This window comes from Onychostruthus taczanowskii, unplaced genomic scaffold (genome assembly GCF_017590055.1).
Source record: "Onychostruthus taczanowskii isolate IOZ18803 unplaced genomic scaffold, ASM1759005v1 scaffold1, whole genome shotgun sequence".
NCBI lineage: Eukaryota > Metazoa > Chordata > Aves > Passeriformes > Passeridae > Onychostruthus > Onychostruthus taczanowskii.
In genome coordinates this window covers 26105072-26130482 of record NW_024496525.1, presented here as the reverse complement: position 1 = coordinate 26130482, position 25411 = coordinate 26105072, and the positions used below count along the sequence as shown (strand labels likewise).

Here is a 25411-nt window from a genome sequence, read left to right as displayed (position 1 = left end):
GATATGCATTTTGATCCTTGATGACTTCCCTTGTTAACTGAAAAAGTAGCATCTACCCCTATCATACAGGAATATTGGCCATACAGGATACACAATAAGAGGTAAAACTAGACTGCATTTACTTTGAAATGTTTGACCTCCTCTGTGCCTTCATTAGTCATCTGTCTCTGATGTTTTTTGGTGTCAAGGCCCTACTTGAGAAAAAATGCATTTCTGAAGTGTTTAGAGACAGCAGTACTGTAGCTGAAGTCACAGGAGTCCTGACCTAAAACTCCCCAGAGTCATCCCTAAGTGGCGATGGAGATTATCTGAGCAGAGCTTTTGTTTTGTATTTCCAAACAGTCTGACCTGACATTCAGCAAAATTAAGGCTTTTGAGAAGTAATAGGGAATGTTGTAGGCAGCAAGCTGCCATATTTGAAAAGTAACATATTGCACTTCAAAGTTATTGTGAACTGTCTTGATTTGTCTGAAATGCACGTATTGATGTAAGAACCATAAATATCCACCAAATCAGAAATAGTCTGAAGGAAAACCACCACGATTTGCCCTTGGCTAACATAAAATAATATATTAAAAATGTACTACAACAGCTTGTTATGTTGAATTCTTTTCCTGCTCTAGGTCTATTCAAGCCCTTTTTTTTTTTTTTTTTTTTTTTTTTTAAGGTTGAAGAGCCTTCCAGTTTACTGAAGTATCACTTTTGCAACTGCCTTGAAAGGAAGGAAATGCATTTGGGGGCCTGGGGGTCTCAGGTTTATGCATTAAAGGAATTCCACAAGACTATGGAGAAGGCCAATGCCCTTCACTTCCTTGGTTAGAGAACCAGGTACTGCTACCCCACTTGGCATGCATTATTTTAGTAAATCTGGAGCTCCTTGATGACTGAGAATTCAAGCAAAGAATTTCTCATGAGCCTTTGGGAGAACTGCTAGCTTAACCAATATCTATTACATGCACAATCATGTGGATATTCTTGCCAGCTATATTTCTTTGAAAATGTGCCAGTACAGGCAGTATCAAAGGGGCACATCAGGTTTTAGTCTTTTAAGACTGTTAACTCCTGCTAGCTCTGTTAATGTTTTCCATGGAAATTGTTAGTCCTCATTTGTAAATCTGTGAGTCATGAGGCAAGTACACCACATTTACAGCAAAATTGTGCATGCCCACATGCTGTGTGGATGTCAATGGGAGCTGTAGCCAGCTGTATTGATTGTGTGTACTGCAGGCAGGATTGACTTTAGCATTTAAATATGGACCTGAAACAGAAAACCACAACTTCTGTCTAATTTAGGAATACAGCCATTCCTTCCAAATCTCTGCAGGGTCCGTGGCACTCACTCATGTACAGTGCATTTACACCACCCTTTGTTCAACTCTTATTCAAGAATGAAGTGCCCAAAACTGAGCACTAGCCTGTTCTGTGAGGGACCCTCTGCAACCCTGGACATTCACCTTCAGACCTGAAAATTCAATATCTGAAGGGCTGTGGAAGTGTTGTGGAAGTTCAGAAAGTGGTCAAGCTGACCCTAATAGAGCAGTTCATATGGAAGAACAAGGTCCCTAAAAAAAGCAGATGGCTTTAGCTCAAGACTGAGATGCAGATTTCCTTGCTGAGGCCCACATGTGCATATGGATGTGAAAGTGAGAAAGCAGTATCAGGATTCCTTCTCTCTGAGAGCATCAATTTTGAGCAATTTAATTTCCCATCTTGCAGGCTGTTTGGTGTGAGAATTTTTGGTAGCCTGTAAGGGTTGTAGGCGGGGAGTAGGTTGTGTAAATGTCCTCTCATTACTTTTAAATTAGTTGGATGATATCAACAATTCCAAACTAAAAAAACCCCAACCACTTAAATAAAATTCTGAGTGCTGTCACTTTCCCATCTATATCCCTATCTCTTGCACTCCCTGTGGTATTACAGAAGGAAAGCAAATTAGATAAAAGCTAAACATGAGCCAACTCTCTGACTCAGCCACTGAACCACATGTTGTAAGGATTCAGGGGAAGAACTCTGTTGTACCAAGAAAAGCGAGGGTTTATTAGTTTCTACAGGTTTCCAAAAATGAGACAGCTTGATCTGGAACTGATCTGAAACTCAGACAAGGGCCTCAGCAAAATTACAGAAACAACTAGAAAAACAATTTAGAAAACTTGCTTTCCTAAAACTGCAGACTTAAAGAAAATAATTTTCCATGCCTTTCACCAGAAATATTATTAGCTAGTAAAACTTTCAGAGCACCAGTAATTATGAGTACTGCTTGGTGAATCCAACCATCTGGTCACAGGATAAATATGCCATTGCAGAAATAAGATTTCTGTGGTCAAGAAAACCCTAAAACAAACCTGGCTAAACAGAGGTTCATTGAATATTTCCTAATGATTCCTCTTTTTCTTTGTTTAGCTTCATTTTCCACTGTTTCTCAAAGGTCTCATGAACAAAGAATTTCATTATAAAATTACCCAGGACCATGGCAAAATATCAGTTAAAGCCCAAATGAAGACCAAACTAAGTAAATATTATAGTTAGCCTCATAAGCACTGAGTGGCTGCCTGCCTGGGTGGTGAAATCCCATAGACATAGTAAATCTCTTGTTTATCTTACAGAAATTAAAATGTAGGAGGACTAGAAGGCCCTTTGGAATTACATGCTATAAAAACCCAGAAAAAATTCATTGGAATACAAATTTTTATTGGTTGCTATGTTTACATACACTGGAGGCCAGAAGAGGACAAATGCCTTAACAATACAAATGTGGTCTGGTCTCTTGTTTTACACACAATACTACAAGGACAACATATCACTCACTCTTCTTGAAAAAAGCCCTTTTGCCTCTAAAGGTCTACTCTGAAAGGAAGAAGTTCTTCTTCCCTAGTTTTACTTCCCTAGTTTTACTTCAAGTAAATGGCATATAATTACTGAATGGCCTATACAGAATGGAAGCTTTTTCTTCTGGGGTATTTCTCCCCTTGTGCTGTGACATCAAGGTTTACAATTCCCTCAAAGGTGGTACTTCAGCATGTTGCAGAATTGGGGGAAAGGAGCAGGGTAAATCATCCTTTCAGCATTTTCCCCAGAGTGGTCATGTTCAAGGAGCCATTATACCCCAACTGAAATAAGACAATTTCCCTCTCTTCTTACCAAAACAGAGCCTGATAATTCCTACTCCACTATGGAAAAATATAAATCCCCCTACTTAACTCCTTCAACACTCTAAGGAGTAGTTCAATTGTGAAATAGTAGTGTGTGGGGGGAGTTGTGTTCAAGAGAGATTTTGAAAGAATAATTAGAGAGATTATTTTAAAATAAGTTTGTGAATCAATGAATAAGGGGTGAAAAATAAAGTAATTGTCTGGCAGTACAAACTGAAATTATCATAATAGGTGAATAAAAAGTGGGAGTTGATCTCTTTATACCAAATAGGAGACAACAGAAAAGTCAGAGTTTGGAGACAAAAAGAAGTAATCACCAGTGCAGTAATCACAAAGAAAAGCCAGTAAAATCTCCAAAGGGTGAAAAAACCCCTTGGGTCTGAAGGGGTAAAAATGTATTTCTGAAGCCCAGGCAATGTGGCACTCACATTCTGTTGATTTACTGATTTTCTCAAAGCCTGGCTGCTCCTCCCAGAGGCAGTGCCAGCCTGGGCCCCAGAGGGGCTGACACAGGCACAGAGGTCACCAGAGCAGCGAGCATCTACCGTGATGGTCAGGGCTGGAAACACACGGCTGTGTGCGCTAGATCACATTGTTCAGACAGCTGAACTCACAATTCCTCCTGCACGTGGACACCCAGGTTTCCCAGTCACATACTGGATCACTCTAAATAAGCACTCTGTGTTCTCTTACACAGTATCTGATATAAAGCTCTTTGCACTGCACTGTGCTCTTAAGCAGTAGCACCATCCTGGCTAGCAGTTACTGTGCCTGCTCCTCTGGGCTGGTCTTCCCCAGCTGGTCTCCAAGAGTTTTTACCAAACCTTGCACATAGTTTTGCTCTCCGGGAACTCTGGGCTGTTTCCTTGTAGTCTTCATCATGCTGAGCCCTACGGGACATAGGAAGCAAAATTCTTAGGGATGTTTTTGAGTGGGTATAGTCAGAAGTAACTCTAGCAATATTCAGTGTACAATATTCAGTATACAAATATCTTCATTTATCAATATACCACTTAGAGGCTTCCTATTTAGACTTAACTGAACAGCATCTCATAATGACACCTTTGGCCTAAAGGCTTAATTAATCTTAAAACCACAAACTAGGAAGTTGTTCAACACTCAGATAGAAAATAAAATAGGCATGATTTGTTATTTGTGATCAGCTTAGTGTATGTCATTATGTTAATTCAAAGTACCACATAAATGATGGCTTCAACTTTGTCATAATTATTTTAATTAATCCTAATATTTCCCAATATTTGGAAAGGTAACTGACTGACATACTCTCTTTCTAGTAATCAGACATGGGAAAGAGAATAAAAGTGAATAACAGCTTTAAAGGAGAGGTTGATTATTCAAGCATGAAATGCAATTTAGAAAAGATGTCTCAAGGAGAAATGTTGCATTTGTAACATACAACTCGCACTATAGCTTGTCAGGATTTATGAAGAAAACAACTTTATTTGATATGTGTGAACTTGGAGCCATGCTGCTGTTGACTTTCCTCTGAAGGACTTTGAATCAGAAAAGCAGGGGAAGCAGAGAATTTGCTACATCCTACCAGCCTTTTGCTGGAGAAGCTCTGTGAAAATTCCTTCACCCTTCATTTCTGGCATGAACCTTAGGAGACAGCAAGAAACAGCAGAGCCATTGGGACCTAGGAGCACTCAGTGTTATTTTTGCTCTCTTGTGCTGGCATGCAGCTGTGCCCAGAAGAGCAATGTCACTGCTTGCTCTACAGCTACTGTATAAACTTTATTTGCTGTTTAATGTATAACAGTGTGTTCACTGTGTAAGCCTGTTCAAACAATATAAAGACAGCACAAAAAGCAATAAAGGTCAGATGAATGTGATGGAGTCCTTCTGAAAGTGCCATGGATACCATTAGGTTTTAGTAGTTAAGGACATTAAACTCAAATTAGCGAGCTGTGTCACATATTAATTCACTCAATTAATTAATCCATGCCCAGCTGAAGCTCATTAGGGCAATGACAGCCTACTCTCTACAAAGGAGCTCTTCTTTATCCAGCTAAGAAGGCAGATGACATTTTCACTACCATGAGGATGATTTTTAAATTAAACTTTTAAAGAAAGCAATAAGACAAATATGGATCACTGAGCACAAATTGTAGAAAGATACAGGATTTTGGGAAGATAATCATTAGTAGATAACTAGGGTGCCTAATTTTTTGGTACCCAGATGGCTTCCACAGACTTCAGCTGGTCAGAATAGAGGCATTCATGTAGCATGAAAAAGATCCAGGAAGTCTCATAGCAGAAAATCTGAAGGGAGAATTAGGAAACTCAAAAGCAAATCTGCAGCTTCCAATGAATGGAAATCCTACCTGTGTCTGGTTTGGGGGTCAGAGTGCGAGGGGCATGAAAGAGTTTGTGCCAATGTGGAAAATTATGATCAGGGCCTTTTCTGTGAAGGTGACTGAGAGGTGGGAAGGAAAAGGAGGGGTGGAGGTAAGATGGAAATGTTTAAGGGATAAAGATGCTCTGCCACCTCTGAGCCCATTTAACCCTTCCCAGGAAGATCATCTGACCTGCAGGGACAGCTCATGTAAGAGAGGAGAGAGGTTCTTCCCCTGGGACACCTTCCTAAGGTTCCTGCTGCAGCTAAAGACTCCTGCAACAGTGCAGCTTTCACCCACTGCCTATCTGTCCAAGTCACATACACAGATGCTCACACTGCTCTTCTTAATACTTCCTTGTTCGGTTCAGACCCACCAGCTAAATCAATCCTCCTTCTCACCACATCTCCCAGCTCCCTTCTCATGCCCAGCTCAGAAATGTCCATCCTAAGGCCCATCCTCTTCAGGATGAAAAAGAAAAAGCTGCTTAGCAATAACTGCATTTTTCTGGAAGAATGATGTATATAAATATCCACTTTCCACTCTCCATTTCTTTCATCATGTATCATCTGAATTTTGGATCACAAGCTGAGAAGAACTGGGAGCATATGGGATTCCTGGCTGTATATAAACTCACAATACATACAGGGCACTGCCAAGACAAAGGTCTTGACAGATTCTATGCTTGTTGCACAGGGACACTACTGATAGCTGCTTCCTTTGCTGTTGCTATGTGATCACCTGTAGGTAGCTTCCCATTTTGTGCAGCTCCACATAACCCTTCTACTGCAGGAATAATTATCTGCATTTGGACCCAGAATCTGTCACAATCACCTTTGCCTAAAGAAGCTCCTATCCCCAACACCTGTGCAGTAGTGTGCTGACTGGTCTAAACATGGAATATCTAGATAGCTGATCTGAAAAATATTAAAGAATAGAGAGAAAATAGAAAAGAACAGAGGGAGCCCTCACTGGCGTCACAACATGCCAGAACAAACACATGGAAATTCCTGATGGAGTTCAAGGTGAAAAGTTTGACTTTGTGATATCCTCAATACTTGTAAATAATACTAGAATGCTGCACTTTGCAATTATTCCTTACATCTTGTGATTCTGGTGGGGAATAGAGTCCAGGTGAGTAAACAGCACCTGCAGGAGAAAGAGGGGTTTGTAGCTGACAGAAGGCTCAAGGGGTCCAACATGCTTTTACTACAAGGGCAAGGCAGCACTGCATGAATACAGTTCCACTGGTCCTTCTCTTTCTCTTTGCTCACAACGAACTGCAGGAGCACTACCAGCTGGTTATTGCCAGGGATGAGATGGGAACTGTAAAAAAGTGTTATGTTTCATGTCTAAGGACAACAAAGGATATAAATGACATGCTTTAGACACCTACAGGTTCCACACTGCAGTTCGTCATCTTACAGGCTATCTCTGGTTTCTTGTTGGTTTTCTTCCATTTCAGTTTTACTGGAAATTTCCCTTCTTGATCCTAACCAGAAACACAGCCTTCTTCCTGCACTGTTTTTTCCCAAATGTGAATTTAATTTATTGAGCAAACAACTGCACATTTCACATTACTAGATCATCTGCCTCTGCTTATATTGCCTGAGTCCAAAAGACATGGGGCCTCCTCTGATTGAGGTGGTTGATTTCCATCTCATGGCTAGGACCAGCTGCTCTCTCACACCCATCAATATTGTTCTCCTTAAACTCACCTGAAGATAATAGGAAAAAAAACCCCAAAATGCAAATGGATTTCATAAGAACACTATTAAAAATATTTCATAGCAATTGATTACTGAAATATTACATGCATCAATTGGGTCAATTATTCCTTGTACTTCTATGGCATTCAGGAGTTTCAGTCACCAGAAGCAGCACTCAGCTCTGCTGAAGTGAGTGTGCGTGGGATGGGAGCCTTTCCCTTGGAGGCAGGCTGGTGCCTGTACACAGTCCTCCACACCCTTCCTTAATTCCCACTGGTCTCATCCCCAGATCTGCTCTCAGGAGAATGAAACACCACACCAGAGCAGTTCTAACAACTAGTTTCAGATTTGCCCTTTGGATGAAAAACATTGTCAGAAAACCACTTTTCGTTTTCTGAGTAAATGAGTTGAAAGATTCTCCAAGAGATCAGCAGGTTTTGTCTGACCCCAGCTGAAAAGCAGGAAATTACTGAGCTGAGGGAGGTATTGTAAAAGTCAGACAACATTTTAAAGAAGCTTCTAAAATACTGTTCCAGTTCAGAAACTATCAAAACTAAATGCTGTATTTTTTAATCTAAAAAGTATTTGGGAAGAAACTATTCAGCAGATTCAGCAAAAGCTTCAGAAGTTGCTCTGGGCAACCTGACACAACATGTCTGGATGAAGATGAATTTTGACAGGAGTATTTCACCCTGTTAGAGGCTCTCTCATCTTCACCATGCAGCTGACCTTCCCCTAACTAGAAATTCTCTTGGCTTTTGTAAAAAAAAGAAAGGCAGGCAATATCTACATTATTTGCTGTTCCTCAGGAATGATTATCTGTCCCTGGTCTGGTTAATGTTTATGATAAAGTCTGGGTTTATAACACTGTTCAACAGCTGAAAGAATATGAAGAACAGGACAGCACATCTCTGTGCTTTGGAGATAATTGACTAGAGCGGGAATAGAAGAACAGGACAGACTCTGTGCTTTGGAGATAATTGACTAGAGCAGGAATGTCTCCAAAAACCAGCAATATTTAGAAAGAGCTACTGAGCATCAGATCTTTCACAAACTGAAACCTTCAGAGCCCCAAAACCCTGGCTTCTCCTTTGAGCTTGCCATCTCCAGTCACCTCCATGGCCACCATCTCCCATGTGAGCCATGTGAGTTTCTGAGGAGTAATAAAGAAGGTAGAAGTAAAAATAAAACCATACAAGTCTTCTCATTATAAGCAAAACAAGATGAGCAAAGAAACTTGGCATGAAAAGGCATTTTTACTGTGTAAGAGATATTTCAAGTAATTTTTCTTCACCAAAAGACATAGGGTATCTCCTGTCTGCTAATATCAGTGCACTATTTGGCCAGACTGTGTTGGATGTATCTGTACATGCCCAGGTTACTTCTGGTGATGGTCAAGACTAGCTGGATGTGTTTGCTACATGTCCATGATCACCATCATATAAATAGTTGCAAAGTATACTCAATGTCAGCTAAAACCTGAGCTAAATCAGTGCTGAATTTGCACAGCTGTCTGCTTAAGTATTAGGAAATACAGAAATTCATGTGTCACTGACAAATACATCTCAAGACCCTCTGTGCAGGTATCTTTATATTTTCCTTCAGGAAAAGCACCTTGTTGAAAAAAATGCTGGATATTGCTTCTTTCAGGTATACGAATATCTGTGCTTGGAAATAACACTGAGGCCTCAGAGTTTTACCTCTGGAGAAATGTCGTGTCAAATTACTGTCAGTGGAGCAGGACTCCACCTGTCCTGTCCTTCACCAAAAAGCACAGCACAGCCACCTTCATCCTGGCATTTCCTAACTGAGGGAGTTTGCAGTTAATGTCTCCCCCTGAGGGGCCTGGCATGTGACAGCCCTTCCAAGAGTTCCAGGTGTTATCACCCACAGTATCCCATTTTTGAGGTGTCTAAGTGCCTAATAATCACTACATATGGAAGATGAGACCAAAAAATTATATTCTGGGGGTGAAAGAAGACAGTACAAATGCTGGAGCAATCAGCCTAACACACAAGAGATGATAGACTTATGGGGTTCAAAATCAATGTTTTCCATCTGCTGGTATTTGTGTGTCTCCAATTTCTGTAAATCCAAATTCCTAGCCACTTCAGAGAAATCTAAAGGTATCTGAGCAGAGGTGATGTGCTTTTTAAGGAGAGCTTTGAAAGCAGAAAGCATTTCCACATGACATGTACAGATGTTGATAACCCCTGAGCAGCTTCCAGAGTTTAAATCTCTTATGGACCACGTCTCACAGCTCAGGGCAAGAGGTGTGCAGACATTTTAAGCCTGCAGAAACCTAGGACCTTCCTTCAGTGAAAGAAGGAACCATTACTAAATTAAAGATCTAACACTGAGTATGTTCAGACCACATATTTTAGAGCATAGAAGCAACAGGTTCAGTGAATCTTTCTCTTTCCTATGATTCTCCATAGGGAGCAATTGCAAACAGACACAGAGAGGAAGGAGCTTTGTCCACATGAAAGGTAAAGTACTGTCAGCATTTGTTCTCAGAACCAGCCACATATATTTTGTTTTCATGGCTCAAGAAAGAAGAACATAAATCTACTCAATAATAAATATGTGCAAGACAAATGAGTGTGTACTTGAACATTTTCCAAACTGTGTTTCCCTGTGCTGAAGGATTTTATCAGAGAGAGCCCTCCCCACTGCAATCACACAACTTCATCTTGGGAGATGCTTTAGCTTGTCCTAAGAGAAGACAGCAAACAATCAGACTTGTTGAAACACTTGCAGTTAAGGATTTTGCACACTTAGAAAGTAAATGGAATTAAATCCCAACTTCTTGAGTCCCCCACTAAGGACACATCTGAAAACTTACCATCTTAACAGACATATGTGAAAGAAAATGGCCATATCAAATATTTCTTTCATAGCAACTTTTTTAAGTAGCCTATTCAAGCCCACCTGTTCCAAGGTTCACCAGTTTCCATCTCTCCACCACGTAGGCTACAGAAAGTATATAATCAGCAGGCCTTAATTACCGGCAGGACTAGAGAAATCAAGACAGCTACATGGATTCCTACTGGGATTCAGTCAGTACTGGGAAATGTCAAAGCCTCAGTCCTGTGCAGTGCTGCAAGTCTGAGCCCAGGCAGCACCATGGAGGGGTGTGTGCCATGGCTGTGGCGTGCTGGGAGCAGGGCAGATGGCTCACCAGATTTGTTTGTTCTCAAAAAGTGTGCATTTTGTGTGCTGTGCTCTGGCACTGCCTGTGTCTGGGCAGCCAGGAGGGAGCCTGCCTGCCTCCCTTGTGCTGGCTGTGCTGGGGCATGCCTGAGGACCAGGGACAGGACACCTTCCCAGGAGATGAGTATTTCAGGGAAAAGCCTCTGGACTCATGTGGTGAGAAGCAGAGGGGAGTTTCCCTGCAGGATGAAATGCAAACCTGCAGTGCAAGTGGAGACAGGGACTCCTGAGAGCATGGTTTTACAGTAATTTCTTGTTAAAAAACTTGAATAATTGATATTGGAAGGCACTTCCAATGTTGGAAGGTCATCCAATCCCACCACCTGCTCACAGCAGCACCAGCCTGGAATCTAGCTCAGGTTGCTCAGGGCCATGGCCAGCAGGTTTTGGATGTCTTCAAGGACAGCAGTTTCACGGCCTCACACAGAGATGTGCCCTTGTATTTCATCTCGCTGTGAACACTCCTTTCCATAGATCTCATTGGTGTTTCCCTTGCGACAGCTTGCATCCCACACCCTGCTCACTAGCACTGAGCATCTCTGGCTCCATCTGCTCTCTAGCATAGCCTGTTATGTGGGAGAGAACACCAAGTGCAGTCTCTCCCTTGGCCTTCTCTTCTCCAGGCTGGAAAAGATCTGTTCCTCTAGCCTCTCCCCACTTGTCCTGGGCTCCAGCCCCCAGAGACCATCAGCCATCCTGGAGAGATGGCACAGATGCAGGGGGATGTCTCATCTCTGAGACATCTCTGGCAGCAGCATCCTGTACTTTGGTCAGGTTAAAGCAACTGTGCAGCCCCGCCTAAGAGAAGGAAGCAGACTCCAAGCCAGATTTTGGAAGTGATAGAACATAACTCTCCTCAGGACCCAGAAGGTCTTGACTTCATTGCAGAAAGAAACTGATGCTGGACTGGCAATAAGGGAAGGTACTCACTGCAGGGGCCCAGGGGACAGTACTGCATGTGCTTTCCCTCACTGGAGCTGGAATTTGTGTCTGAGCAAGACATTCCCCCTTGGAGTGAGCCCAGACCTACTCTGTGGTGCTGGCAGGGGACAAGACCAATGCACAGCACGACAGCAAAGAAGAAGGAATTTGAAGGTAAAGGTCTGCTGTACTCTCACTTGGAAGCGTTGGAGAAGGCACTTGACACAATTGTACCTGATCTGTATTAGCACCTGTTCCAGCAGGTCACTACTGACCTTTTCATGTAACAACAAGTGCCTTTCTTCTGGAAACACAGAGCTGCACAAATTAAATACAGCCTGGCAGGGAGGAGTGGGATGCAGCTTTCACCAGCTCCACGCTGACATTTACTCTCAGCACTCTCATAGGAAGGACTCTGTGCTCTCTGTACTCCAGAGGGCATCAGCAGAACAGCAACAACACGTTGTGTTTTAAAATGGCTTTTAGGGAAATTGGAAGAACTGTATGCTTGCTTCTCAAGTAGAGAAACACTTTTATATTTTTAAAATATTTGACTAATTTAAATAATTAATTCTTTTTGGACTACAGCCAACCTGATTTCAAGGGAATTCATACTGGATGACTCTTGTTAATAATAATAATAATAATAATAATAATAATAATAATAATAATAATAATAATAATAATAATAATAATAATAATAATAATAATAATAATAATAATAATAATAATAATAATAATAATAATAATAATAATAATAATAATTTTAAAATTCCAGAGTAAGTTGGTGTCCAAAGTAATAAGAAACCTAATATTGCAGACCAAGTGAATCAAATGGAAGGATTGCTGTCTTTCAGAATACCAGAGCAGTGCCTATATAAGCTTACTGCCTGCATAAAAAGAGAGCTACAAATTCGTATGCAGCATATTCTGACATCAAATATTGAAACAGAGTCTCAGCAAATTTCAGGGTGGCTTACATGATTGGATGAAACTGTTATATAGATGAGGAAAAACAAAATAAGTATCACATTGGATATAGCATTGGAGATTGACATAGATTAATTTCCTTCATTTTCCTTCCTGCACTCCCATACAAATTTCAGCAGGTGAATGGCACTTCCAGTGGCAAGAATAAATTGCTATTAAATAAAGTCATATTAAGTTGATTGGGTTTTCCTTCACTTTTTTTTTTTTTTTTTGGTAACTTTAGTCATAGCTGAACTTTTGTGCTCTCATTTTTCTCTCAGTGTGTTACTCATCTTCAGTCTGAATACGTTTAAGGTAGCCTCTGTAAGCTCAGAGGCTACCTTACAGAAAAACAGGCTGCATGTGCCCAGCTGCTTTTTTCAGTCTGTAAACAATTCAAACATATTTGCAAGCAGTCTGGATCAAAACTTCTACAGAACTATTGTGCTTACCTTTGCACAGGTAAGAGGTAGAAGCCAGGAAGGAAAGGACTAAAGCCCTAAAAGCATAGAACCTTCCATGCTGTACCCACTGTAAGTTCACACGTGCAGGCATACAGGCTGAGAGGAGAAGAAAAGCTCCCATCCATTGCTAACCCCTGAGGAACGGCCCAGAGAAAAATCCTTACAAAACATTTATCCTGTTATTGTAAAGCTTTTCTTTTTGAAAGATTCCTTCTTTAACTGCACTACAATAAAATACATTTTTTTTTTACAAGAAGGACATTGAGGTGCTTCAGCATGTCCAGAGAAAGACAACAGAGCTGGTGAAGGGTCTGGAGCACAAGTTTTATGAGGAGCAGCTGGAGGAGCTAGGGTAGTTCATGCTGGGGAAAAGGAGGCTCAGGGAAGACCTAATCACTCTCCAGAACAACCTGAAAGGAAGTTGCATCAAGGTGGTGTTGGTCTCTTCTCTCAAGTAACAGACAAACAGGCAATGGCCTCAAGTTGTTCCAGGACACCTTCAGATTGGATATTAGGAAAAATTTCTTCACCAAAAGGATTATGAACGCTGGAACAGGCTGCCCAGGGAAGTGGTGGCATAACCACCCTTGGAGGTGTTTAACAGATGTGTCGATCTGGTCCTTAGCCTCAAGGTTTAGTATGGAGTTCTCAGTGCGGGGTTAATGGTTGGAATTGATAGTCTTGGATTTATTTACCAACCTAAATGATTCTATGATGTACAGCATCTTTCTTCCTTGAATCCTCTACCTCCCAGGGTGTGATCCTCCTGGATGGAAGGTGTTCACTGGGGTACTGACCTGTGAGTTTTCCAAACCCTCAGTCATACCCACATCAGCACAGCCCCTGTGGCTGCTCCTCCGTGGGTGCTGCAGGAGCACACCCTCACAGAGGTCATGTAAAACACAGGTAGCCTGACCACATAAACCCAGGTCTGTGTGAAAGCAGCCTCTGGTGTCCTGGCCTGCCCTTCCCTGTCTGCCTTTGGCAGTGCTTGCACTTTGTGCCAGCCTACACTGTGAGTACAAGGCAGCAGTTTGTCCTTCAATCCATTGCTGGACAAGGCATCAGGTGATGACACCACTCTAGCTGAGGTCCTGGATCCTCACAAATTTTGATCCTCACATCCCTGCCATCATCCTGCCATTCCTACAGCAGCCCCAGCCACTACAAATGTCAGTACTGCAGCTTTAGCTTTAAAAGGGATGTCCCCAGAAATTTACCATTGTTAATGGCAATGTGGGTAATTAAGAAATAGTGTATAATTTAAAACAAATATGCCAAATAAAAACTATTAAAAGTCTGGTATAGAGGAAGCAAAATACCTCATTGAAAAATACTAAATTGAGTTCTGGCTCAGCATGCATCCACAGCTGTCTTTTCCTTTGGCTCATGTCTACTATTATGTATATGTTTCATTTCACTCACTTCAGTTACTTCTACTGTATGAACTCATGCAGTTTACAGACGTTAATGATGCATGTGAAGCATTTCCCAGAGTGAGTAGCTAGATTCCATTAGGAGGATGTGTAGAAATGTGGGCGACTCTTAGGACTGTTCTAAGAAAAGGTCAGGTCTGGCCATGCATATACAGCAAAAATCAGGTGCCTGCCCAGAAAAATTGTCTTCACTGTTTACTCTGCACCATTCCTAAAGTAATAATGCTTGTCTGTCCTGGTTAATGTTTTCTAGAGGACATTTTGCTTTCATAATGCTATTCAACTGTATAAATAAGAGGGGGAGCTGCAGGGTAGTCCTGGTGAAGACAGCAGGATCCTAGGGAGCTGCTGTAAGTAGTGATTTTTTTGCTTCCTATAGAGACTTTAAAAGTGTCTCCTCTTGTTGAAGGCAATCCATTTTAAATCTTCTCTAGGGTTGTATCTTATATTGAAATCTGTCCTATATAATGAGGTTTTTATTGTGTCACCCGGACATAGGCATCACAGGCATCGCAATTGAGGGAATGAGTTGCCTACATATTGTCAGGTCATTGGAAGAAGGATTGAGAATCTAAAAGCAGAGCAGAGTGTGTTGCCAGAAAGCAAGGTGTCTCTGGAGCCAAGAAATCCTAAAAGGGGGACTTTCCCTCATGTACCTCCTAATTTATTAAAAGTCTGAGGATGGGTGCTTAGAACTTTTTTTTAAAGTATTGGTGCTTCTTTTTAAGTAATTCTGGTGGTTTTTATACTGAAGGTCTACAAGAAATACCATTGCTTAGGGAATGGTGTATCTAATGTCTGCTTCTGTTTTAGATGAGACATTACTGAGGTAATCATCAGGCCCCTTGAGAGGGAAATGGAGAAGTTGGTGATTTTCCCATGTTCAGATCACAGTGAGGTCAAGGTTTTTAATGAGCCAGAAACCAGCCTGTGGTCAGGCATACAGTGGAATGTAGAAACTGAGAACCTGGTCTGATCTGTTCTTGCAGAGAGAAGAAAATCCTCTCTATCCTAACCACTGCACTCATTCTTTTTTGTCTACGTTTTTATTCTCTTGGCGTCAGTGATGCTTCATCCCTGGGTGTGTGCAGTAACTCTGGTTCAACAGCAAATACTCATGGTGACCTGGTAGAAGAGTGAGAGCTCATGTTCACCTGTTTCCAGGTAAAAGGAACCTTAGAGGTGGGTGATGCCACTTTCTGGGTGAGTTCTCCAATGCTAAGCTGGCTCACAGAAGATAGAAAAAACACAAAACAGCCCTGTGAATGAACAGTCACATACATTTCTAAAGAATAATGTAAACTAGGCTTGCACTGCACATTTCTGCTGCAAAAGGAATTACTTTTAATGAAACATTCACAGTGGATAGATTCTCTGAACAGTCCAATTGCCTTGGCTTGTGTTTGCAATCTCCTCAGAGGTTCAGGCATAGAGGTATTCAAACTCTGAATGTCAAGAGAAGAGAAGAGAACGTCTAGATGACCATTTGGAACAGGCCCTGAACCTGTTCAGGTGCATATGATTAAATAAGTAGAGCCTTCTGGCCAGCCAGGGAAGCACAGGTGAGTTTGTGGTGCTCCTTTGAATAGGTGGTCCTGGACCTATGAAGCTTCATGACCTCAGAGGCCTGACCTGGCTTCTGAGGTCATGTTCTCACACACAGATATGGCTAGTCAAGTCTTTCTTTTGTGATTTTTTTGTGTGCTTGGGTGATTCTTTTTACAAGTCTCTAAATAGCTGATATTTAGTTCAGCATACACCACTGGTGGTTGTGGTGCTGTGACTTGATGTGCCTGGTGCCCCACAGTGCTGCTTTCAGGAAACAAATTTCTCAGATTTCCTTCTTCAGAAACAATCAGGAGGGAAGTAGCACCATCTGGTGAGCAAACAGCTTTTCTATTTATGCCTGCATATGCTTTTGAGTAGTACAAATTTTCATGTTGCCTGAAATGAGATTATCAGTGAGGACCCCTTATGGGAGTAGTATGGGATGAATATTCATCTCCTGGAATATTACATGGGACTCTAAAGGCAGAAAGCTGTCTCCCGAATCTTTTCAAATCATAGAGACAGAAATCAGCCCTAAAACCGACAAAATACCTATATCCATAAATAAGCAAGTCTGTTCAGTCCAGCCCATTCCCTGGTTGTCTGGCAGAATTATTCTAAGGTAACTTCACCTAATCCCAGTGTTCTCCATTTTCTTTCTGAGTTACACGGTAGGGAATATTGCGTGCTAGGGAAGAGATAATATAGTCAGCAAATGTTATCACCAAGTCTACTACAGATAAATTGCTGCAAACGCTGTCTTCCAAGTGCTGGCATGCTCTTGTATCATTGTCTGGTTTGACTGAAAGCTCTTCTTTAAAGACACCTATTCTTGAACACCACAAATAAACTGTCATTGTGTAACACACACAAAGAAAAGAGGCAGAGGTTAATGTGTTTCTTTCCAGGCTATTCAACAAGCCAGACGAGATTTGGAACTAGAATTGAAGTGCTTTTCACTCCTACTGCCATATTGATGGATAAACTGCTTTTTTTTCTGGAAATTATAAAGGTCTTAAAGAGCTTTCTGCAAATTTAACTCTTCCAGTCTGGGAATTTCCTAAAGGCTTTACAGTACAGGTTCTCAGCCCTTTGCTTTTTAATAAATCATTAGCAACTATGCTCCATAGGAAAATCCATCAGTCTTTAGGACCATATGAGAATCTGCATCTTCTATTTCCTGCTGAAATGGTGTCTGTTGTCAATTTGTCAGTAATTGATCACTTGCTAACCCAGAAGCCACAATAACGTGAAATGAAATAGTAAGTATCAAATATGAAATAAAAATCCACAATCATATTCTGAAGGTTGAGAGGGCACAAATCTTATTATAAAAGTACCTTTAGGTTTCAAAACAGGGACTAATGAAGAGGACCACTTCTATCTTGAAAGCTTAAACAACAAAAAAAAGACCTCTACAAATCACAGCTGCTAAGTCTTTTATAATCTTATGCCTTTAAAACTAACCATTATCAAGATTTTTGTGAGGTCTGACTCATGAGTCTTGACTGTTTGCGATTGGCCAATATTGAGTAACAGATGGATGATTCAGATTGTATTTAATTATCTGTGAATTCAGAGCTGTAATAAAATGAAATTAATACCATGAAAGTACATAAATTAACCACAAAATGTGAACATGTTGTAACTACATAGAGAAAAAATATCAGGACACGGAAAATTTCCTTCAGAAAACTGTAATTAATATTTTACAGAATCCTTACAGCAAAACCATTCTATATCCTTTCACCATAATTTTGAGGTCAAGCCAGTTAAAATCCCTCTCTGCTTTGCATTCCAAATAAATAGAATTGGCAGTTTGAGGCATACATAGAAAAGCCAATCTATCATATGTCATATTTTGTAATAAATATTAAATATGATGAGATAGAGAACAGGTGGCAACTTATGTTTAAAATGAAATGTTTCTCTTTTTTTGGTATTCACGTTATTCTTAATAAATTATGACTGCAGCTGAGTAAATAGTTCATAGTAAATAATTTATCCACAGGCAACTTCTGAATCAGCCTGCTGGATATGTGGAAAAAGATTAGGCTTAGCTCTGATGCTTTTGTTTGGGAGTTGATTTCTCTTTGAAGTCTGACTAATACACTGGCTCACTGATAGCAGTTCTAAAAACTCAGAACTGGAGCTCTTGTGTTGAGTTAAAAGTATCTAGATACATCAAGAATTATTTCAATGTCAAAATCAGAAGAGACCAAACTATAATTTAAAACTACTGTGTACAGTAATGGAAAATGTAGCTGCCAAGAACCCAACCCTTATAGTTCTTACACTTGTCAGTAATGCTGTTATTGTGAATAGGCCTGCTTTTTAAAATTACTTATAACAAACATGTAAATGTTTGAATATTTGATTATAGCTTGAAAATGTTTTGTTGTTCTCATGAGTCTATCTGTAAGTGGATATTCAACTGCTAATACAAATTGCTCCCCCTGATGATACAGAGAAAGCAGGACCATAAGCACAGCACTTTCTGACGAGTCTTTCAAGTTGAGTCATGCCAGAGATGAAAGATGCAATCGGTGTAATATGTCTCTCTGTGCACAGTTTTAGCAAATCTGGCTCATTATCTCCTCAAACCCTGTGCAACTCTTGCACCATTTCTTTGCCCTAGATTCCTCCTCAGAAATGAGGCCTATTGGGACATTCATATCCCCATTTCCAAGGTCTCTTTTTAAGAGCTTATCCAGTGCAGAGTGTCAGCCCTGCAATGAAACGTGGCTACCACAGCCAAGTGTAACACATTGATAAACGCTTCGCCCTTTGACCAGTGGAGCAGCTGATAAAAATAAGGCCTTGTTCATTGTTAATGGCATTGACTGCTTCTGCTGTGCTGAAAATGAACCCACTCCAACAGTTTTGTGTAAGAGACAGCACGTTGATTCAGGTTCTTATTTAAAACATTATATTATTTCTATTTAGAAAAAACCCCACCTATTCCTAAGAGAGAGGTAGGTGTTTATGTTGGTTTGCTACTGAAGAACAGCCCCCATTATTTGTCCTTTCTTTAAATAGGACACCTTATCAATCAGACCAAAAGTTAATTTAAAGATCTCCTGCCTGCCTGTTTGCTCAGATTCTGTTTCCATGTAGCTACTGATTGCTGCTCACTTGCATGAATTTCCTCTTTCTCCCCTAACTCACAAGACACCAGATTTCTTCTATGATGAAATTTTAAGGAATTATTCAGACCATTAGTGTCAAAAGCAGAGTTGCACCACAGCCTTTCAGCTATTAGCCAAGAGGTGTTTTTTGAGGGATATGCTCCATTCTCCAGCCTGCTGAGGGTGCTGTGTATTCAACTAATCCATGCTGAATTTTGTCTTTGCAGGTATTTAGGGTGGGGGTGGCAGAAAGAGTTGGCGGAGACTTGCCAGGAGGCCTGGGAAAATTAAAAAAAATTCTGGCAAGAATTGGAGAACATGGAAACTGAGGACAAAAGAAAGATATAAGACTTTTCAATTCAGTGGTAATTACAGAATAACTCTCTACTTAATTAATTTACTTAGTAACATCATCTCCTCTTTTTTTTTTTTTTTTTTTTTTTTTTTTTAGGATTTTAATACAAGAACATGAAGACCACATTCTACCTAAGTTTGCTACTGGCTGGCTTTCACACTGTTGCCCACAGCCAGCTCCCACCCAGCGATCACAATGGACATGACCCAAATGACCCTAAACACCATATACATCACGGAGGTGAAGCGATGGCTTGCCTCAAACTTGTGCCAAACAATGCTGACTTTGCATTCCAGTTTTTTAGGGAGGTTACACAGGAGGCACCAAATAAGAACATTTTCTTCTCTCCTGTGAGCATCTCCACTGCCTTTGCAATGCTGGCCCTTGGGGCTAGATCAGCCACACAGTCTCAGATCCTGGAAGGACTCGCCTTCAACATTACAGAGATTCCGGAGAAAGAGATACATGAAGGCTTCCACAACCTAATCCACATGCTGAACCACCCTGAGGGTGGAGTCCAGCTCAACATGGGCAATGCCATCTTTGTAACAGAGAAGCTGAAACTCCTAAAAGAGTTTTTAGATGATGCCAAAGCTCTGTATCAGCTGGAGGCTTTTGCCACTGACTTTAACAAACCCACAGAAGCTGAGCAGCAGATCAGTGATTATATAGAGAAGACAACACATGGGAAAATTACTAATTTGGTCAAGGATATGGACCCACAAACTGTAATGCTTCTGGCTAGCTTTGTTTTCTTTAAAGGTAAGTATCCTCTAGGGTTCACATTCTCACTGTTCATTCTTATCAACAAATCTAATGTCACCTACCTCAACTAAAAACTGGTCTGGGGGAAATTTCCAATGCTCCTTGCTGGGCCAGAAGATCCCCTAATGGCATAGGGCAGGTGGTGGAGAGGTAACAGGAGGCAGGTAATGGGGAGACAGCCGGAGGCCACAGTCTTGTTTCTCTTTGTGACAGCTCCAGGAGCTCTGTTCCAAGCCACAGCCTTCCATGCAGCCTCAGCTGGTGTTCCTGGGTTTGACCATAACTCCAATTGTCCCATATTCTTCTAATTTTCAGTGAAGGCACTGAGACTTATATATGATGTAATGCCTCTTTTTAAATTATGCATAATTCAATAGCCTAAATTACTACATACTCCTTTTTTTTCCCCTGTCAGAGTCCTTTATACATGCACACTAACATTTATATATGGGAGAAGCTAGTGATGAACAGGGGAGAAAATTTTAAGTAACAAAGCAGAAACAATGTGCATTTCTGAAGTGGGTTTGATGTGCCCTTAAGCCTGACATAACACCACTCAGATATGAGATCCTACATTATTTTATCTACAAATTGAGGCTTATGATTAAAGTCAATAGAACTTAATTGCATGCAGTATATGAGTACACAGATGATGTTTACATAAAGGCCACTTAGATCTCCTAAACAGAAAAGCAGTGGTAGGTACAAAAACACCACCTAATTATATAATTACTGGCATCTGAAACATAAATTGAAAGTGGAATACAATGCACTCTTTTGAACAGGTAAAAGATCCTTGCATTACTGTGATACACATTCTAAACTGAATTTGAAAATTCAGTATTTAACACATGGAGAAACAGGTGAATATTACTATTAGCCAAAAAAGTTTAGTCTATGATGAGACAGAATACTGGATGTTCAGTTATATTCTCCTTCTCTCTGTCAGGCAGCTGGGAAAAGCCTTTTAAAGCAGAGCATACTGAAGAAAGGGAGTTCTTTGTGGATGCTGAAACGACTGTGAAAGTCCCTATGATGTACCAGATGGGCAGATTTGATTTCTACTTCGACGAGGAGCTGTCATGCACCGTGGTACGGCTGCACTATAATGGCAGTGCTACTGCATTTCTGGTTCTGCCAGCAAAAGGGAAAATGAAGCGGTTAGAGCAAATTCTGGACAAGGAAACCATCCAGAAATGGTCAGACCATCTCTTCCAGAGGTAATCTTCTGCCAGTCAGCTGTAGTGGCACCTAATTTATAGTAATTTTTGTTTTTGGGGAATGCAAACACTGTGAATGTGGCGATTCTGGGAACTGAGTGGGTTATTTTTGGCTCGTGTGCCCTAGTTGTAAAAATCTTGCAGCTGGTTGGTATTTAACTATTCTTTTGAATAGTGAGTGACTTGCTGCTCTCCCAGCTAGAGCAGATACCATCCTCTTCCTCTCTAAGGAATAGCAAGCCTAGATTGGTGTTTCTAAAATACTCCATGGACTGAGAGGAATGGTTGCAATTTTAAGCCGAGTCTTCTATACTGAGATTTCAGTAGTGTGTTTTTCCTCTCTTATGTCACTGATACACTGTGACTCAGTCATAAGTCTGAACCTTAAATAAAGCATAACTTACACAGTTTGCAGTAGTGCTTACAGGCATGATATGTCCTACACAATTATCTTGCAGCATTCAGTTGTTAGAACAGGCAAGTGATTAATTGTGGATGTCCTGATTTTCTGGCATTTTGTTTTGAAACTATAAATATCTAATGAGTTTCTGTTAGCTTCAACCATTGACACCAACAACAGCTAATGCATTTTACAACCTTGTTTGACTGGGAGAGATCTCAGCAACAGTAGATGAGTAATATCAATGTTAACACATGCCTAATTTACCAAGCTCTGCCCTAATTCACAACTAATAAGGCTGTGCAGTTCACACCCATATATCTCAGTGCATCATCACAAAAATACCAACACAGTTAGTAAAAACATAATGGGTAGCAAACTGAATATGAGCTAATAATGTGATACCTCAAATATCAAAATTAAAATGTATCATTCTCAGCTGCAATATCAGGAAAACCCCTATCTAAATGAATTTGTGAAGCAAGGTCATTTAGGATCAATATAGGAATAAGCTCTTCATGGGAGAAGCTGGGAGAACAAAATGGCAATTTCTGTTCTACTGTTTTGTTGCAAGACAGCAAAAGACTTAAGCTACCTAAAGGGTAATCACTGCTGTGGGTGACTGAGGACCCCTGGACAGAGCATGAAAAGAAACCCAACAGAAATCACACTGAGCAGGGGTTGCCTACACACAGCTCACAGTCAAAGGCAAACTTGATCATGGCCAGCTCAGAGGAGGAAGACAATTAGAGGACTGGGAATCCAAATGTGCAGGCAGCATGTAGCAGACCTTTCCTGGGGCCATGCCAAATGCCCCAGTTATGCCAAAAATACTTATTTGATTTGAAATGCTGGGATTCGCCACACTTCTCCCCAGGCAGACTTTGTCAGGACTTCTCTTCAGGTCTCCACCTTCCTGAGCAACATATCCTTTGTCTCTGCCTGTAAAGAGGGGCTCTTGCTGCTGTTGAGAGCTCTCAGATTTCCTGGAACAAAACACCAGATAAATACTATTATGATTGTTATTTTTATTATTAAGTATTTTAGTGCTTGTATCACCATGAGAAGCACCAGCAATTGAATTGGTGCTCACTGTACATTCAGGGTCCAAACCCCTGGGATTTGATGCTCATGGGAATTAAACAGATTTCTCACCATTGTTTATATTGCTGAAAAATCCTTCTCACCACTCTCTGTGTTTCTCTTCCATCAAACAGCTTTATGAACCTCTACTTCCCCAAATTTTCTATTTCTGGGAGCTATGAAATAAGTAACACTCTTAGGAAGATGGGAATTGTGGATGTGTTCACCAACCAGGCAGATCTCTCTGGCATCACTGGCACCCCAGACCTGAAGGTTTCCAAAGTAAGTATTTTTCTTCTTTCACAACATGCAGGAAAATCCATCAGTGGTAGCATCCAGAAATACCAGGTATATACAGCTCCCAGCTTCCCAACATGCCTGCAGCTGGGTCACCCAGCTTACAAAAGGAGATTGGCTCTTGGTGGCACTGGAGATCAGATTAGATTGCTGCATGCCTGTTTTTTACCAAGAATGGTATTGGCCAAGATTTTTTGGGCAGTATTTGAAACATGAGAGGAGCATCAACTCCTGATTCCTCAAGGAAAACCACTAATGGTCCCAGGCACAGCACAACCTGAACTTCTCACCCTGGAGACTCAGTTTTGGAGGCACAGACACACAATTACAGGCGGAGCCTCTATCCTTCATCCAGTATTTTGGACTTTTTTTAGGAGATTTCCATAGCTGCATCCTAAACCTCATTTAAGCAGCCATGACTACAACAATAGAGCTCTTCTGCCTCTACTCACTTTTCAGTGGATCCCCCAAAGCAGGGCTGCTTTAAAAGGACTCTGATTAATTTCTCAAGAGGCTGTTGACTGCCCAGAGTGACTCTATTTTCTTTTTTCCTAGGTTGTCCACAAGGCTTCTCTGGATGTTGATGAGAAAGGTACTGAGGCAGCAGCAGCAACTGCTGTTGAAATAATGCCAATGGCTCTTCCTCCAACCATTGAATTCAGCCATCCCTTCCTCATGCTGATTTTTGACAGAGATACAAACAGTACACTCTTCATAGGAAAAATAGTTAACCCAACTATCACTAGCTGAAGCGACGTGAATTTTGTTTGCTACTACTAATTAAAGATGTGAAAATGCATGACATGATTTATTTCCATTTGTACCAGCTCATATATGGTTCTTTGTTAGTAACAGTTTTTATTTTATGTCATCATCAAACACTATTGGTATTGACCATGACACTTCTTGAAGAGGAAGGAAGAAACTGTTTTAAGTTCAGACAGAAAATAATGCCTTTTTTACCTGGCTGAAAGACAAGGAAAGACCTAAGCTTTGCCAGCATTTGGAAAGAAATGTTTATATTACAATGGAAGACTCCTGCTTAATATGAGGTAGTCAGCAGGTAAAATTATGAACATTCTTGCAAACAAAGCAGAAGTAGTTGCAATTTACCAGAAGGAAATCTGAGATGAGAACAGTTGGATCCACATTGCAGGGTCACAGAAACCTGAAGTTTCTAATGGAGACAGCACTGGGAATATGAAAAGCTGCCTTCAACAGCCTTCTGTACCAGAAACCTTTTATCATTCTTAGTATCAATCTAGCAGCATATCTTCCTCAGTTTCTTGCAGCTTAAAAGGGAGCAGGAGGATCAAATCTGCCTTGAATCTGATGTTCACCATGTGTTACCAATTTGACAGATTTAGATGGAGTTACCGACTCCTCACACATGTATCCATCGGTGGTGAGAAGGAGGATGTAGCTGAATGGGAAGGTGAGGTATTTGGATGTCAATTACTCAAGCATACTGTCAGCCAAAATTTGTGGAAAACATAAAAGGAGACTCTGGAAAATCAGAGATCTTTCAAATGCTTTTGTCCTTTTACAGCCAAAAATGTAAGTAAGGAGCATTCAATAAGCAAATCATCTGACCCAGGTGGGGATGCCAGAACATAGGGCAGCTTGAAGGCTGGCTGGGAACCACTTTCAATGGACTTGCCTTGGCAGCTGGTATCAGAAGGAGTACAATTGGCTCTGTTTTCCCTAAAATTGTGGGGTTTCGGAAGAGATGAAATGGTGTCATTGCCAATGATGCTAGGAGCAGTCAAAGACTTGGGAAGCAAACACAACCTCAGCAAGTTCTTGTGCGCTCTCTGCGAAATTACAAGAAAGCGTGATTTTATTAGTGTGGTGCAAAGCCTTGTCTCCCCTCTTGCACTCTAAAGGAAAGCCCCCTTTCTGCTCTGTGTTCCCAGTAAATACCCTCTGTTAACAGGATGCTTGAAGGTGTTTTTTGACTAAATAGTCTCAGTATAGATGAACATATCAACAACTCAGCACTGAAGGCAGAACTCACTGGGACAAAGATGCATGTACTTTTCTGGCACATTCCTGCATACTCCTCTATCTGTTTGGGTCCCTTGTAGCCCAACCCCACCCACACAGTAGTGATTAACGAGACCCCTCACCTGAGTGCAGGCTTTTCATCTCCCTTAAATACAGTTGGAGGGCACAGCCTCCGTGGGGTCAGTTTGAGTCGTTATCACTCCTACTGTTAACTGCTGCTAAACAACAGGCATCCAGTAAAGCAACAGTAAAACCTTCAGGGGGTAAAGAGCTCAAAGAGGCGAGATCCTTAGTTATGTATTGAATTCCCTAGAGTTGCAGTTAAAAAATGGAAATAATTGATTTTAGTAGGGTGATCCTCAATTTACCCCAAGACGGGTGAAAGAAACA

General features: G+C 41.0%; 1 protein-coding gene across 2 annotated transcripts; it reads left to right on the top strand.

Moving 5' to 3' along the window:
• Positions 1-19362: 19362 nt before the first annotated feature.
• On the top strand, positions 19363-23773 carry LOC121348463 (alpha-1-antitrypsin-like). Of its 2 annotated transcripts, none has more exons than XM_041428014.1 (4): positions 19363-20011; positions 20964-21234; positions 22852-22999; positions 23570-23773. In XM_041428014.1, exons 1-4 carry the CDS (start codon positions 19363-19365, stop codon positions 23762-23764), a joined length of 1263 nt encoding a protein of 420 aa, XP_041283948.1. In that variant the 3' UTR covers positions 23765-23773. The 2 variants fall into 2 exon arrangements, with proteins under 2 accessions (XP_041283948.1, XP_041251615.1); XM_041395681.1 differs by having other exon boundaries at positions 19363-20015; positions 20968-21234.
• Positions 23774-25411: the final 1638 nt, after the last annotated feature.